The sequence below is a fragment of the Ovis canadensis genome, chromosome X (genome assembly GCF_042477335.2).
Source record: "Ovis canadensis isolate MfBH-ARS-UI-01 breed Bighorn chromosome X, ARS-UI_OviCan_v2, whole genome shotgun sequence".
In the NCBI taxonomy this organism is placed as follows: Eukaryota; Metazoa; Chordata; class Mammalia; order Artiodactyla; family Bovidae; genus Ovis; species Ovis canadensis.
The window spans coordinates 1,785,178-1,801,435 of NC_091727.1; the positions used below are offsets into that span (position 1 = coordinate 1,785,178).

The 16,258-nt window shown below is 54.5% G+C and overlaps 1 protein-coding gene across 2 annotated transcripts in view; it reads right to left on the reverse strand.

Annotated features, from left to right (window-relative positions):
* Nucleotides 1–16,037, reverse strand: part of LOC138929702 (cAMP-dependent protein kinase catalytic subunit PRKX-like) — a 61,592-nt gene extending 45,555 nt beyond the window's left edge. Inside the window, exon 1 of one of the 2 annotated variants that reach the window (XM_070291334.1) lies at nt 15,434–16,037. In XM_070291334.1, coding sequence (XP_070147435.1) covers nt 15,434–15,566 — 133 coding nt within the window. In that variant the 5' untranslated portion in view covers nt 15,567–16,037. The remainder of the gene's footprint in view (nt 1–15,433) is intronic. The other variant, XM_069573492.1, reaches the window with a different exon arrangement.
* Nucleotides 16,038–16,258: the final 221 nt, after the last annotated feature.

Sequence of the window (16,258 nt, forward strand, 5' to 3'; positions counted from 1 at the left end):
CTTTAGAATGAGGAGTTACCTGGAAAGAAAGTATTTGCAGAGGTGATGGACCGAAGGGTCGGAGATGAGGTTCCTCCTGGATGGGGGTGGCCCTAAACCCCATGACAGGGTCCTCATAAGACACACAAGAGGAGAGACACAGACGCAGCAGAGAAGCCACGTGGAGATGGAGAGGCGGCCACCAGCCCAGGGATAGACGCCTGGAGCCCCGAGAAGCAGCAAGAGGCGGGAAGGACCCTCCCCTGGAGCCTCTGCAGGGAGCCCAGCACTGGGACACCCTGACCTCAGACGTCTGATCCCCAGGAGTCGGGGTGTCTGGTCCTCGGGACTCGGGGTGTAGGGAGGGGGGATGGATGTCTGTAGTTTGAAGCCGCAGGTTTCGTCTGTTACTATAGATGCTGGAAGGTCACGCAGGTTGCAAGAGCCCCAGGGACGGACGCCTGGAGCCCCAAGAAGCGGGAAGAGACAAGAAGAACCCTGGAGACTCTGGACGGAGCTCAGCCCTGGGACACCTTGACCTCAGACATCTGGTCTCCAGGGCTGGGGGAGGATGGATGGGTATGGTTTGAAGCCACCTGGTTAGTAATGGTTTCCTGTAACAACAGCTCCAGGAAGCCAACACAGGGGACCCCTGGACATTCACGGAGACGGACCCCCAGCAAGCACCACCTTGGGGACACCCCCTCAAGCCCACAGCAGAAAGCTGTAGATGAAAGCGGCGCCTATGGGCGCCCCCAGCTCCAGAACGATAACGAAATTCACCAGGATGAATGAGACCCTCCCTCCTTTGTCATGTCCAGCCAGCCTGTCAAACACTGTTACTAACTGCCACTTCCTGCCTTTGTTCATCAACACAGCATCTTGTCAAACTGCTCTGAAAATGGGACTCAAAGTGAGACTTGTTAAAAAAAAAATTCCTCTCAAGTTCCCCTCTTGGTTTTTATCATCTCTTAGGTTCCCTGAATTCTTCGTCCGTTTTGAGATCTCAAGCCTTCTGCTATCTTCATATCTCGGACAGTTGTCAACATACCGATCACAGTTAGGTTGCTTGTCTTCTCCTGTTAAGGAGGCAAGAAAAAGGACTTCCCTGGTGTTTCAGCGGTTGAGACGTCGCCTTCTAATACGCAGGTTTGATCCCTGGTCAGGGAAGTAAGAGTGAAAAAGCTGGCTTAAAAGCCAACATTCAAAAAACTAAGATCACGGATTCCGGTCCCATCACTTCCCGGCAAATACATGGGGAAACAATGGAAATAGCGGCTGATTTTATTTTCTTGGGGCCTGAAACCATTGTGGACGCTGACTGCACCCATGAAATTCAAAGACGCTTGCTCCTTGGAAGGAAAGCTATGACCAACCTAGACAGCGTATTGAAAAGCAGAGACATTACTTTGCCAACAAAGATCTGTCTAGTCAGAGCTGTGGTTTTCCAGAGGTCATGTATGGATGTGAGAGTTGGACTATAAAGAAAGCCGAGCGCAGAAGAATTGATACCTTTGAACTGTGGTGTTGGAGAAGACTTTTGAGAGTCCCTTGGACTGCAAGGAGATCCAACCAGTCCATCCTAAAGGAGATCAGTCCTGAATATTCATTAGAAGGACTGATGCTGAAGCTGAAACTCCAACACTTTGGCCACTTGATGCAAAGAACTAACTCATTTGAAAAGACCCTGGTGCTGAAAGATTGAGGGCAGGAGAAGGGGACAACAGAGGATGAGATGGTTGGGTGGCATCACCAACTCGATAGAGCAAGCTCCGGGAGATGGTGATGGACAGGGAGGCCTGGAGTGCTGCAGCCCTTGGGGTCGCAGAGTGTCAGACCCTCGTTAACAACTAAACAACAACCGCAGGGAACCAGATGCCACGTGACTAGGAGCTCGCATGCCAGAACTAAGACCTGCTGCAGTCAGATAAATACATCAATGAGGAATTTTTTTTTAAAAGATGCTGAAGCACATTAAACAATAAAGTCCCCCATGACCCCAGACTAGGGTAAGCACCCAGCCTTCCTTTTTGCCCAATGCACACAAACCGTGTTCTGAGCAAGCCCACGGGATCCATGCATCTGTGAGGAAAAACAAACAGTGGTGTGTCTCCAAACGCCCCCGGCCCGAGGCTGGCCCGGCTGGAGCCGGAGAGCGCAGTCATCACCCAGGACACACACACTGTTCTGCAAGCCCAGGCACGGCGGGTCGGTGCGGAGTCTGGACACGCCAGAGATCCATTTTCAAAGGGCGACGCCATGCCAAGCCACCTGGGAAAGTCAAGTTCAACGCCGGCAACAAATAAAAAGCCACTGAAAGATGACATCTCCGCTCCTCAAGTTTACCGAAAGTATGTGCTGCTCGCTCAGTCGTGTCGGACTCTTTGCGACCCTGCAGACTGTAGCCCCACCAGGCTCCTCTGTCCATGGGATTCTCCAAGCAAGAATCCTGGAGTGGGCTGCCAGGCCCTTCTCCAGGGGATCTTCCCCACCCAGGGATTGAGCCCAGGTCTCCTGCGTGGCAGGGGGATATGTTACCCCTAGGACCACCCCAGCCATTCCTCAAGAGTCCTAATAAAAGCTGGTCACTCCGTCTCCACAGCCCGCCTGTCAATCTGCCTTCCTTCAAGAGTCCACCTGCTCTCAGTGTGGCTGGGTGGTTCCTGCACTGGGCTGCCATCGTTCATTGGTGTCTTTTCTGGGCTGCAAACGCAGCAGCCTGGAATCCCGACCCTGAGAGGTCACACTGCTTCCGACCTGAGACGTTCTAAACGGACAAATACAAACCACCTTCCGAGGCAGGTTTGAGACTGTCTACCCGCGAACTTCCCTAGTGGCTCAGCTGCTAAAGAATGCGCCTGCAATGCGGGAGACCGGGATTCCATCCCTGGGTTGGAAAGATCCCCCTGGAGAAGGGAAAGGCTACCCACTCCAGTATTCTGGCCTGGAGAATTCCATGGACTGTACAGTCCATGGGGTTGCAAAGAGGCAGACATGACTGGGCGACTTACACACACACACACACACACACACACACACACACACACACACACACACACACACACACACACACACACACACACACACACACACACACACACACACACACACACACACACACACACACACACACACACACACACACACACACACACACACACACACACACACACACACACACACACACACACACACACACCTGGGAACTACCTCCGAGCTGACTCAACAGTCAAGCCAGGCACTGAGTCCCAGAACAGAGCATGGGTTTCCTGTCCTAAGAGGCAGCAGGCCTCAGGTTTCATCCAGTTATTTGTCAACATGCAAAGAACCGGAGTGTTTTCAACAGCCAGAAGGGTCCCCCCTCCCCGGCCCTTGGCCAGAAACCTTCCTACGTATACGGCTGTGTGTGCTCCAACTCATGCGGGCAAAAAGAAAAACCCACGAAATCGCTGGACAATTAAAAGCAACCGCTTTCTTCCTGCACAAAGGCAGACCTTACCCAGGAGGTCGAGAGCCAAGTCCACCCAACCGCACCCCAACCATGAACAGCATCCCAGGTGCTAGACGGCGATCCTAAAGATGATGTCAAAAGCAGTCGTCCCGGGCATTTTTACTTTTGCTTTTAAAGGAAACCAGGCCAACTGTCCCAAAATGGACACTTCTTAGAAACAGGCTTCTGGTAGAACAATATGAAGAGTCCTTAAAAAAAAAACTAGGAATACCACAACTGAGTCAACACAATACCCCGAAATCTGTTATCAAAAAAAAAAAAAAAAAGCTAAGTAACCTTTTTGAGGATCAAGTAAATGAACATCTTTGTGAGTAAAATCACATCCCAACAGTAACTATTTTCATTCAAGCATCCACATAACCCTCTGACTCCTTGGTGGAGTTTTTTTTTTTTTTTAATAACGGGTAAATTTGCTAATTTTTTTTTGTTATGAATGTGTTAAGGATAAATGGAAACTGTCACTCAAGTAGAATTTCCAAAAAATGAAACTGTAGTTTCCCACGTTAAACACAGCAGTGTGTCCATGTCCATCCCAAACTCCCTGACTATCCCTTCCCCCTGGAAACCATAAGGTTATTAGAGAGTATGGAGCAGAGTTCCCTGTGTTATACAACAGGTCCTGAGGTGAAGAGCTGACTCACTGGAAAACACCCTGATGCTGGGGAAGATTGAGGGCAGGAGGAGAAGAGGATGACAGAGGATGAGATGGCTGGATGGCATCACCGACTCGATGGACATGAGTTTGAGCAAGCTCCGGGAGTTGGTGATGGACAGGGAGGCCTGGCGTGCTGCAGTCCACGGGGTCGCAGAGAGTCAGACACGACTGAGCGACTGAACCGAACTGATGTTGGTGAGAAGTTTTCAACCTGAACTAAATTTTTTTTTTTTTGAGCAGGGGGAAGGAATTGCTCTCAAACATAAGCTGGTTCACTATCCACCTCTTCCCTGCTTCCTGCAGGGCCCAGGGCTAAGCGCGCGCACACGCACACGCACACGCACACACACACACACACACACACACACACCCCCGCAGAGCCCTGTTTCCATCTGTCCCTCACTCAGACTCCGGGCGCCCTCACCACTACAAAGGCCAGCTTTCTCTGCAGCCGAGTCCCGCCGGCCACACCCAGCCTCCGATGTGCTGGCCCCTTTGTTCGGAGGAGAGGCTCCCCAGAGAAGGAGCCAGCGGGGTAAAGCCATCCGTTCAAGTCATCGTCCGCCTTTTCACAGGAACCCCAGGGAGGCTTCCCTCCAAACCCCTCCCCCGCGATGAGCTGCCTCATCAAGCAAGTGTCCACTCGAACCATCCGGAGAGAACTCAGAGACCAGCAGAAACCCAACTACGTTCAGCAACACGGAACTGAACCCCACTTCTCATACAAGGTTAAAAAGCACATTTTTTCTTCCCGACCACCTGCCCAGTCCCCTGGCTCTTGGAAAGAGATACGCTTGAATTGAATTATTTCATCTGATGGCTGACTCGCCAGTAGACTTTACTGCTACATCTCTCTTGGGTATTCCTTCAGAAAATGGGTGTGTGGACTCAGCTATGTTAATGTACTGTGTACAGATTATCAGATAAAGTCAAGCTGATCATTCCTCACCTCATACTTAGAAATGTCTCCTCAGTTCAGTTCAGTCACTCAGTCCGACTCTGCGACCCCGTGGACTGCAGCACGCCAGGCCTCCCTGTCCATCACCAGCTCCCTGTCCATCACAAACTCATGTCCATCGAGTCGGTGATGCCATCCAGCCATCTCATCCTCTGTCGTCCCCTTCTCCTCCTGCCTTCAATCTTTCCCAGCATCAGGGTCTTTTCCAGTGAGTCAGCCCTCCGCATCAGGTGGCCAAAGGATTGGAGCTTCAGCTTCAGGAATTTAGCAAAAAAATGCAGCATTCTGTCGACCCAATCCACCAAAGCATCGGAGATCCCAGCCCTGAAATGTGGGGGAGGCTATTTCTGCAATTCAGAGTAGCTCACAAGCATTCATTAATTTCCCTTGTGACTCAGACCATAAAGGATCCACCTGCAAAGGCAGGAGACTGGGGTTCGATCCCTAGGTGGGGAAGATCCCCTGGAGAAGGAAATGCCTGGAGAAACCCATGGACAGAGGAGCCTGGTGGGCCATAGTCCATGAGGTCGGAAAGAGTGAGACACGACTGAGCTACTGACAGAGAAATACACAAGTATCTGTAGTGTTGGTTTTGTTATTCTTTGAAGGGTAACCTCAGAAAAACAACAACAGCCTACCAAGTCTGCCGATGGACATGAGTTTAGGAAACTCGAGGAGACAGTGAAGGACTGGGAAGCCTGGTGTGCTGCAGTCCATGGGGTAACAAAGAGTCAGACAGGACTTCCCGACTGAACAAAGCTTACCCAAAAAAAGGGAAGTAAATGGACTCGTGATGTTCAACCAAGCGACACTCTAAAGGCTCCTTGCGAAAAAGCCTCCCCTCCGTCACCCGTGTCTCCACCGCCCAGGTGGATCTGGATACGAGCGCGGTTTCCGGGATTCCACGCGGCTGCCCGCCCGACATCCCCGCTCCGAGACCAGTGGCTCAGAGCTGCGTGTCTAAAGGCGCATCCCGGAGCCAGAAGCTCCTCCTCGAAGGGAAGGTTTTACGTCTTATCCAGGAGCAGTCCTGGGGCTGGGGCCCTCCTGTAACACTCAGAACTGGTTCTGCTTGTCCAGCACCAGCAAGCAGCCTGCCTGGTGGAGGTGGCAATTAGTGGTGGACACGCCGATACAGCCTGACAGCCTCACATGGTCATGAATACCTTCCCCCCTGCGCACACGTGCCCACCTCCAGCCCTGTCTTTTGGTCTCTCCCATTCGACGTACGGAAGAGCTTTTCTTTTTTTTTTTTTAAGTATTTATTTATTTGGCTGCAAAGGGTCTTAAATTGTCCCAAGACTTTCCCCAGTGGCTCAGATGGTGAAAAATCTGCCTGCGAATCGGGAGACTCAGGTTCAATTTCTGGCTTGGGACGATCCCCTGGAGGAGGGCATGGCAACCCACTCTGGGATTCTTGCCTGGAGAATCCTGCAGAGGAGCCCGGTGGGCTACAGTCCAGGGGGTTGCAAAGAGTCGCCTGCGACTGAGCGACGAACACTCTCACTTTTACACAAGAGTCGGACACGACTCACCATCCTGGTGGGACGGTAAATGGAGATGAAACCTCTAAGGAGTAAGGATGTCCTTACAGTGGAGCTCTAATTCAGGAGGGCCTGTCTACATGTCCTCAGGAGAGGAGACCCCAGAGATGACACTTCCTTCTTCTCTCTGTCTCTCACCGCAAACCCCAATCAGCTCACATCCTGAGCGTCTGGGGAGGACACCCCAAAACGCCCTGGTCATCTCCCTTTCCTCCCAGAGAGCTCTGTGAAAACTCCAGGGAGATGCTTGTGGTCTTCCCTGAGACCGGAGCTCCCAAAAAAGTGAACCTCGCTTTTTCCCAGTATTGACTGGTTCTTCCCGGCAAGAAAAAGCACTTACAGTTTCAACGAAAAGAGGACAAAGGGAAACGTTTTCGAATGGTCTGAGGGTAGTGACATGTGGGTGTCTAAAAAAAAAAAACTTGGGGAAAATACCAGGAAAGCCCCACAGCGTGATGCCCAAAGCGAATGAGGAAGGTTTCCTGAGAATCGCGAATGTGGCTTTTCTTTTTTTCCTTTTCTCTTCTCTCCCCAACAGGAAGGACAAGATGGTTACAAGGGTCAAGTGACCCAGGGAGGGGATGGTCACGCCTGTGTCACAGACTGTTCTGGCCCTTTCCTTAGAGACGGACTTGACCTCCTCGGTGGTCCCCACCCGAGAAGCAAGGCTGACATCAGCATCACCCACCATGTCCTGATGTACATGGATGACCCAGGAGGGGGTCAAGGAGGCTTTGTCCCCAGCCCCAGGGGGACAGGTGTTCTCCCGGGAGGATTCTGTGGCTGCTGCTGCTGCTAAGTCGCTTCAGTCATGTCCGACTCTGTGCGACCCCATAGACGGCAGCCCACCAGGCTCCCCCGTCCCTGAGATTCTCCAGGCGAGAACACTGGAGTGGGTTGCCATTTCCTTCTCCAATGCATGAAAGTGGAAGTGAAGTTGCTCAGTCGTGTCCGACCCTCAGCAACCCCATGGACTGCAGCTTTCCAGGCTCCCTCATCCATGGGATTTTCCAGGCAAGAGGACTGGAGTAGGGTGCCGTCGCCTTCTCCGTGGGAGGATTCTAGGACGTGGCAACTTGATGGTGTTACTGGAGACAGCCACCTGTAGCCCCAAAGGCAGGTCAACCTTTGACCTCAAGGGAAGGTAGGTCAACCCCAGTCTTACGGACTAAACGTGCACGTCCCTTCAAACTGCTCAGGTAGAAGTCCAAACACCACCCACCCACACACACACCCACCCACACGGACACGTGATGGTGTCTTGAGGTGGCTCTCTGGGACGGGATGAAGCTGAGAATAATTCACGAGGATGGGATTACCATCCTTAGAACAGCTTTCCTACTGTCCAGCCGCTAGAAGCCAACCCAGGAGACAGCTCTGAGCAAAATCCAACCACCCTGACTTTGAACTTCCAGCCTCCAGAACCGTGAGAAGCTGACCTGTGTTGCTGATAAGATACCCCATGGATAGTGTTCCTGGTGGGCCCATGCCCCACCAAGACACCAAGGTCGGCATGGATTCAAGATGGTACCCGCTGGCCTGACCACATGGGAAGCTGGTGGAGACCCTGCCCCATGGAGCTCCGCCCGGCAGTGAATGAGAGACGCCTCATCTTCTGAAGGGGCTTCCCCAGGTGGCCGTAGTGCTAAAGCATCCAGCTGCCCATGCAGGAGACGTCAGGGACGCGGATTCAATCCCTGGGTCGGGAAGATCCCCCTGGAGAAGGAAACAGCAACCCACTCCAGCGTTCTTGCCATGGAAAGAGGTAGCCTGCCGGGCTAACAGTCCACGGGGTCACAAAGAGTTGGACACGACTGAGTGACTGGCTTTCTGATTTCAGACACCTTCTGCGTGGGATAAGAATAACCTTGGAAAACACGCGTCTGACGTGGAACCGGGGGTCCTCGACCTCCAAGGATTTTAGGCCAACCCATTATTCACAGACCAAGCTCCAAAGTCACGAAGAAAGCAACTCCGCAGTCCTCTCTGGGAGTTGTATGAGCTTCCAGGGGCGCCTACAATGTGGGGGCTTAACAACCACACAATCCACCTTCCCCGAGCCCTGGAGACTAGATGTCTGAGGTCAAGGGTCCCAGGGCTGGGCTCCCTGCAGAGGCTCCAGGGGAGGGTCCTCCCCGCCTCTTCCAGCCTCCGGGGGCTCCAGGCGTCCGTCCCTGGGCTGGTGGCCGCCTCCCTCCCGTCTCTGCCTCCGTCTCCACGTGGCTTCCCCTCTATGTCCGTGTCTCTCCTCTGTGTGTCTTATAAGGACCCCGTCACTGGGGTTTAGGGCCACCCCCATCCAGGAGGAACCTCATCTCAGACCCTCCAGTTCATCACGTCTGCAGAGACCCTGTTTCAAGGTAAGGTCCCACTGTGAGGGGACGTAATTTTCGTGTGCGTCCGTGGCCGAGGGTCTAGCCTACCCAGGACCACAGGTTTTGTGTGGCCGTACCTGTGGGTTGTTAACGCATCCCTGCCTCCCTCCTTCCGCGAGAGAGAATGAGAGTGCAATTGCTTTTCCTTGCACATTGCTACTCCTGGATGGTCCTCCCCTCCCGTACTTTTCTCTCCTCAGGCGAGTTTTCCTTTTCTTTCTCCCGAGCAGGGAACCATCGCCTCTGCACCTACCAGGCTTCTCTTGAGGCAAGGTGTCAGTCGCTCAGGCATGTCTGACTCTTGGCAACCCCACGGACTGTAGCCCACCGGGCTCCTCCATCCATGGGATGCTCCAGACAGGAATACTGGAGTGGGTTGCCATTTCCTTCTCCAGGGGAATCTTCCCGACTCAGGGATCGAACCCGGGTCTCCTGCATTGGCAGGTAGCTTCTTCATGCGCTGAGCTACAACCCTTGGAGATGAAAAGTTTACAAAGGCCCCGCCCCGCGGAGATGGAAGCCGAGAAAGCAGAGTCTATGCGAGGATGAGAACACGGAACAGGCAAAACCGTGGAGACAGACAGCAGACGGGGTTCTCAGCGGCCGGAAGAGCGAGAGATGGCTGCGGTGGGGGGTGGGGATGACTGTGAGAGAGTCCCCTTTGCGGGGGACAAAAATGGTGCAACCTCACAGAGGCGAGGGCCACGCAACTGTGAATATGCAAAAGGCCAGTGGATGGTTCCCTTGAAAACAGTTCCTTTCATGTTACATCAATGTCACTGCAGTCTTTAAAAAAGAAAACAGAGCCTTCCCTGGTGGTCTAGGGGTCAAGACGTCATGCTTCCAACACGGTGGGGTACAGGTTCGATCCCTGGTCAGGGAACTAAGTTCCCAGAAGCCACACAGCATGCCCAAAGAGTAAAAAAGTAAATAAATAAACTTTTTTTTTTTTCTTCTTAATGAGGACAAAGAGCCTACAGGACTTCTGTAAGAAGCAATATTCTTTTCTGGTCCTTTACCTAACTTGCGAGGTTGCCATGATGCTCCCAGGATGAAAGTATCCTCCGCACCCACGCAAGGTGAGTTAAAATTAAAAGACAGTATCGTGGCACCAGAAACCACATTCCCTCCTAACGGCAGCTCCTGTCAACACCGCCCGGACAAGGAGTCGCTTCACCAGCACGGGAGATCTGGCCTGTCGGGATTCCACCGGCCACGGAGGTTATGTTTCTGTTGTGGTTTGGGAGCAGAACGTGGGAGGGAACATCCAGGTGGCAGGGAGAGAAAGATTAGGGTCGATGCTGGGGAACCAAGAGGCGCAGCAGCTGAGAGGAAAACAACCGTAAGAGAGAAGAGTACGGGTTTAATTATTCACTACGGAAGCACTTCCAGAGCGTAAGAACACACGGCTTTCTGACAGTGTGACGCTACGCTATACCAAACAAACAAAAAGTCAGATGTGAGCACACTCCCGTGATCAGGGAATGAGTTTTGTGCCTTGATCTTGATCTCAGTCACGGCAGGGGGTGGGGGAGGGTGGGCGCTGCCCAGACAGACGCACAGGACTACACAGACACACACACACACACCCCCTTCTCACACACTCAGAAGAGCTTCCATGAAAAGTGGGCACACTGATCAGGGCTATGCTCTCTCAACACGATATGGAACCCATTCCAACATCCTGGTTCGTTTTCTAAAAAAATAAAAGATAAAAAGCTTAGTATTTTATACTGGAATATAGCCGATCAACAATGTTGGGACAGTTTTAGGTGGACAGCAAAGGGACTCAGCCGTACATCTACGTGGATCCATTCTCCCCCAAACTCCCCTCCCATCCAGGCTGCCACATGACATTAACAGAGTTCCCTGTGCTGTCCAGCAGGTCCTTGCTGGTTCTCCATGTTAAATACAGCAGAGTGTCCATGTCCTTCCCAAATTCCCTGACTATCCCTTCCCCCATCTTTCCCCCTGGGAACCATAAGGTTATTACAGAGTATTGAGCAGAGTTCCCTGTGCTGTCCAGGGGGTCCTTGTTGCTAATCTACTTTAAATATAGCCGTATGTACAGCCAACATCCTCGTTTTGATATCGTATGATAGCTAAAGAAGATGTCACAGGAGGGAAAGCTTTGTGATTGATACACGAGTCTAGGTGTGGGTTTTGGGAATCCCCTGCGCACCTACGATTATTCCAAAACATTTCTTGCTCACGGCAAGAAATCAAGCGTGGCTGCAAACCATTCCTGCTGTAACTGAGCCTGAGTTTCCCAATCCAGGAAATCGGTTTAGCCAAGATGGTACCCCACCCCACCCCCGACGCTCCAAGCCCTTTAAAAAATGCCCTTCATGGACTTCCGTGGTAGTCCAGTGGATGAGACGCCACACTCCCAATGCAGGGGGCCCAGGTTCACTCCCTGGTTGGGGGACTAGATCCCACGAGCCACAGCTAAGACCTGGCACCGCCAAATAAATAAACATTTTTAAAATAAATAAAGAAAAATGCCCTTGGTGAGATTTTTCACCAATACAAGCTGAGCTTTCTTCCAAGCTCTTTGAATTCGTGGAGAACTAGTCAACAATTCTGGAGTTTCCCAGAGAGGGTTTATCCCGGAGCACAGAACAAGAGCATCTGATCACTGACTGCTCACTGACTGTCCTCCTTAGTCAAGCTCTCCAAGATGTTGTGGCCTCCCCATGAACTGGGCCGTCTGCTGCCAGCTGGCTTCTGAGGTCACAGTCCCTCCGTCCAGCAGCGGGGAGGCAGGGGAGTGGAGAGGGATGTCCCACCGTCTGAGAAGCCCTGGCCCCTTTTTTCTTGCTAAATCTGGCATAAGCACACCTGTGCCCACCTGCAAAGTTCCACCTGCACTGAGAGATCAGACGTCACCACAACCATCCCTGGGGGATGGTGAGTCAGAAATTCAGTCCCACAGGTCACTCCCCCAGGGCTCAGCTCACAGGCAAAAGGAAAAGATGGAAAAAAAAAATGTGCACTTTAAGAAAATAGAAAAGCTGACCCTCGGGAGTGGCCATGCGGCCGGTTGAAAATGCCTCACTGTGTGAGGCCAGGGCTCTAACACACCCTTCAGGGTGGTGGCTCAGTTGGTAACGATTCTGCCTGCCAATGCAGGAGACCCGGGTTCAACCCCTGGGTCGGGAAGATCCCCTTGGAGAAGGGAGTGGCAACTCACTGCAGTATTCCTGCCTGGAGGATCCCCATGGACAGAGGAGCCTGGCGGGCTGCAGTCCGTGAGGCTGCAGAGAGTCGGACACAACAGAGGGAGTGACACAGTCAGGCTGGGGAACAGGTCCGGTCATGCTGACTCATTCTGGAAGTTTCCGAGGGGGTGGGGCCTGTGATCATGGCTGAGAGGCTTGTGGGAGCGGTTACTTTGTGTCTTGCCTGTGGGTTCCTTTCATGTCCTGCAGAAAGGCCTTCCTCAGCTGGAAGAGTGCGCACAGACAGTTCATAGACACCAGGGGAGCCTGTCTGTGATGGGGGCTGGTGAGGCATGGGTCCGTGAGCAGTGCAAAGGGAAACTGCAGTTTCCCCGAGTGGAAACTTAGGATGAAGTTTCCTAAGGCTAGTCTGGACTGCATTCTAACAGCAGGCAGCCTCTCACTTTTGTCCGGGACACCTTATGATATCAAGTTACTGGAAACTGTGACACCTCCGGAGGGGTTAGGACTTTTTCAAGCTTATTCTGAGTTTCTTAGCATCTCAGGCCGTGCCTTTAACGTTAAAAGATTCTCTCACACAAATCTTCTAACATTAAAGAAAAAGGTATTGTCAAAAGGTGACTTCAAAACAAAAAGTCAGCAGTATACCAATGGCTGATTCATGTTGAGGTTTGACGGAAAACAACAAAATGTTGTCAAGCAATTATCCTTCATTAAAAAAAAAAAAAAAAAAACTTTAAAAAGTCAGCAAAGCTCCGAAGTGACACACACACACCCCTTGGTCCCACACCTGAGCTAGTCCAACATCCTGAATATGGATGACCTGGCTCTCCCTTCATACCCTTGGAACCCACAGGAAGTTATCCTTGAACGCAAGCATCTTCTTCATTAAGAGAGGCAAAGAGAGCGTGTCTTACCCTACCTGGCCGCGCTCCATCCCCAGAAGCAGTGACGCTCTATTTTTAAGGACCAGATGACTCATTGGGGCTCCCCAGGCCCACCAGGCAAGCGCCCACAGTATCCCCAGGGGGCTGCAGACACCAGGCTACGTCCCGGGCCTGCAGTCCACCCACCTGCCCCCGGGGGGCCCCGCCAGACGCCCTGGCATCTTTCAGGAGAGACTGGCTTCAGTGCCCCATACAGATCCAACTGCCAGAGCTGTGTGCCAAGGGGATGGCAGGGCCTCCATCAACTTTCCATTGTTGATGTATGTTTTACAGCTAGCGGAGCAGGGGAGGGGGTGGTGGTGGTGGCTGCCCCCGCCCACCATCTGGGGTTTCTCACCTCCTCTGCTGCCCTGCAAAAAAAAACACAAACACGGGCAGCTTCTTAAATCAGCCCAGCGGAGTGCCCCAGAGGGAGGATGAGAGAGACAGAGAGAGAGAGAGAGAAGACAGACAAGGTGATAGACACAGAGAGAGTGAAAACAGGACAGAGATGAAATTGAGAGGGAGGGACAGACAGAGACAGGAAAGGCAAGAGACAGACGGAGACAGAGAAGATGGAAGGAGCAAGAGCAGAACCGGGCAGACAGGGAGAGGAGGTGAACAGCAGGACAGACGGAGGGTGCCATTCATTCACTCTATCCCAAACCAGGCTTCCCGAGGACCCCTTCCTCACTGCTGACCTCACATGGCCAAGAGGTTACAGAAAAAAGGGGAAGTTTCAAGGCCACCCTGGCTGTGCCCTTTGGTCTTATGAAGCCTCAAGCATGACCCTGAACTCAGTGCTTCCTCCCTTGAAAAAGAGGGTGGTGATGGTGGTAGGTGTCGAGTTGCTAAGCCACGTCTGACTCTTTGGGGGTGACCCCATGGACTGCAGCACACCAGGCCCCCCTGTCCTGCACTGTCCAGTATTCTCGTCTCTCCACAAGGCCACAACAACATGAAAAAGGCGAAAGAGGGACAGATTGGCACAAGGCCCTTAGCCACAAAGAGTTGTCAAGAAGTCACAGGCTGACTTGAGCCCCCGGGGCTGAATGAAGCGGCCTTGTGGGGTTGGGACGTTCTAAGCACTCGAGGGTGGACTCCAGAAACCAACATGTCTGGGGACCGAGGTGCCCAGGGACCGGGACACTTTACCTATTCAGTTGCGTAGGAGTGGTCAAGTACAAAGGTGGAGGTGGAAAGTTAGTGTTGCATTAAAAAAAAAAAAAAGAAACGCAAGTTTCAAAGGTACACAGGAAAAGTACCACGATGTAACGAAACGTGTAGTCTGCTGTTGTGTACCTCCAATGCCGTCCACTGCCCCCCAAAACTCCATGGGCCACCACAGATGGTTGGATGCACACAGGAAAAGAACTGCGATGTAAGGAACCTCCCCCCAGAACGCCACGGGGGCACCCCAGAATTCTAAAGTCCAAGCGGGAGCATCCTGACGCGGGACAGGGGCAGGGGACCCTGACCAAGGTGGAATCGGCAGGTGTCTCTACGGACGCTGCCTGTGTGCCCAAGAGTCCCGGCCCCGGTGGGGGGCGGGGTGCGGAGGGTCCGCGCGAGACCACCAGTGTGAATTAATCCCCGGCAGGCTTTGTGACGTCGGGGTTGGGGGGCGGGGGGCGGTGGTGAGGGCGTTCAGACAAGGAGATGGTTGCTGGGGGGCACCGCGCGGTGTGTATGTGTGTGGGGGGGATCTCAATAAAGAGACTTTGAAAGATCTAGAGAGTGCGCCCGCAGGTGGGGAGACGAGATCTCAAGGGGCGGGGTGGGTGACCTTCTAAACCGAGGAGCGCTGGGGAGGGGTGGGGGAAGACAGTCCAGAGAAGGGGATGGTTGCTGGGGGCGGGGGGGGGGGGGGGAACCGGGCGGGAAATCCCAATAAAGATACTTTGAAAGATCCTGAGAGAGTGCCCGCAGCTGGGGTGGCTCTTAAGGACCAAGCAGGAGAGGTCCTCTAAATCGAGGACCGCTCGGGACGTGGGGGGCAGTCCAGACAAGGGGAAGGCTGCTGGGGAGGGGGGCCTCTGGGGGACTGGGAGGTGGGGAGAGATGTAAATAAAGAGAGTTTGGACGATCGGGAGAGAGGGAAGGCTCTGCAAGACCAGGGGCGTCGCGGGGGAGAAGCCCTCCAAGTGTAGGGGCGCTCGGGGACCCCCGCGTAGGCAGGCGGGGAGAGACCGCGCCAGCAGGGCGCGCCCCGGGAGCCGGTGCTGGAGGGGCGAGCGCACGCGACCCTTTTGTGTGCGGGCCCGAGTTCCCCCCCGGGGGCAGCAGCGGCGCAGAGAACTCACCCACGGTGGCCCGCATGTGGAAGTCGTCCGGCCGGTAGGCGAGAGGCTCAGGCTCGGGCGCGCCCGCGGTGGGCTCCGCGGGTCCTTCTTGGGGGCCGGCGGCGTCCGCCTCGGCCAGGGCGCGCGCCTCCATGTGGAGCGCGCAGAGGTCCCGGGGAGCGCGGGGCGCGGGGAGGGGTCCGCGCGGGGCCGGGCTCCTGCGGACGCAGCCTCGGAGGGCGGCGCGGAGGCGGCGGCATCAGCCGGGCCCCGCCATGAGCGTCCCGGGAGGTGGCCGAGCACGCCGGAGACAAAGGCGCGGCTCGGCGCTCAGTGCAGGGGCGGCTGGAGGGAGCAGCCCCCGACCTTCAGGGGCGGCGGGGGCGCGGCCCGGGCGCGCGGCGGCGGCGGCGGCGGCGGCGGCGGCGGCGGCAGCGAGGCGGGGTCCCGGAGGCCGCGGGCGCCGGGCTGCGCGTGCATTCCTCGGGGCACGCGAGCGCCGCCCCTAACGCCGGCCGCTGCGAGCGCGCTGCTCCGAGGGAGGGAAGAGCCAGCGGAAGCGGGCTGGGCGGGGCCGCGAGCGCGCTCCCTGCGCCCGCCCTGGGCGCCGGCCCCGACCCTGCGCGCGCGGCTAGGGCGTGGACCCGCCTCGGCTGGCCGCGCCTCCGCTAGCCACGCCCCTTCCTACTTGAGTTGGCCTATGGCCCGCCTCAGCCCCGCCCCCTCCTCCGCTAAGCCACACCCCCTTCTTACTATATATTCGCCTATGACCCGCCCCCGTTGGCCGCGCCTCCGCTAGCCACGCCCCTTCCTACTCTACGTTCGGCTACGCCCCGCCTAAGCTGG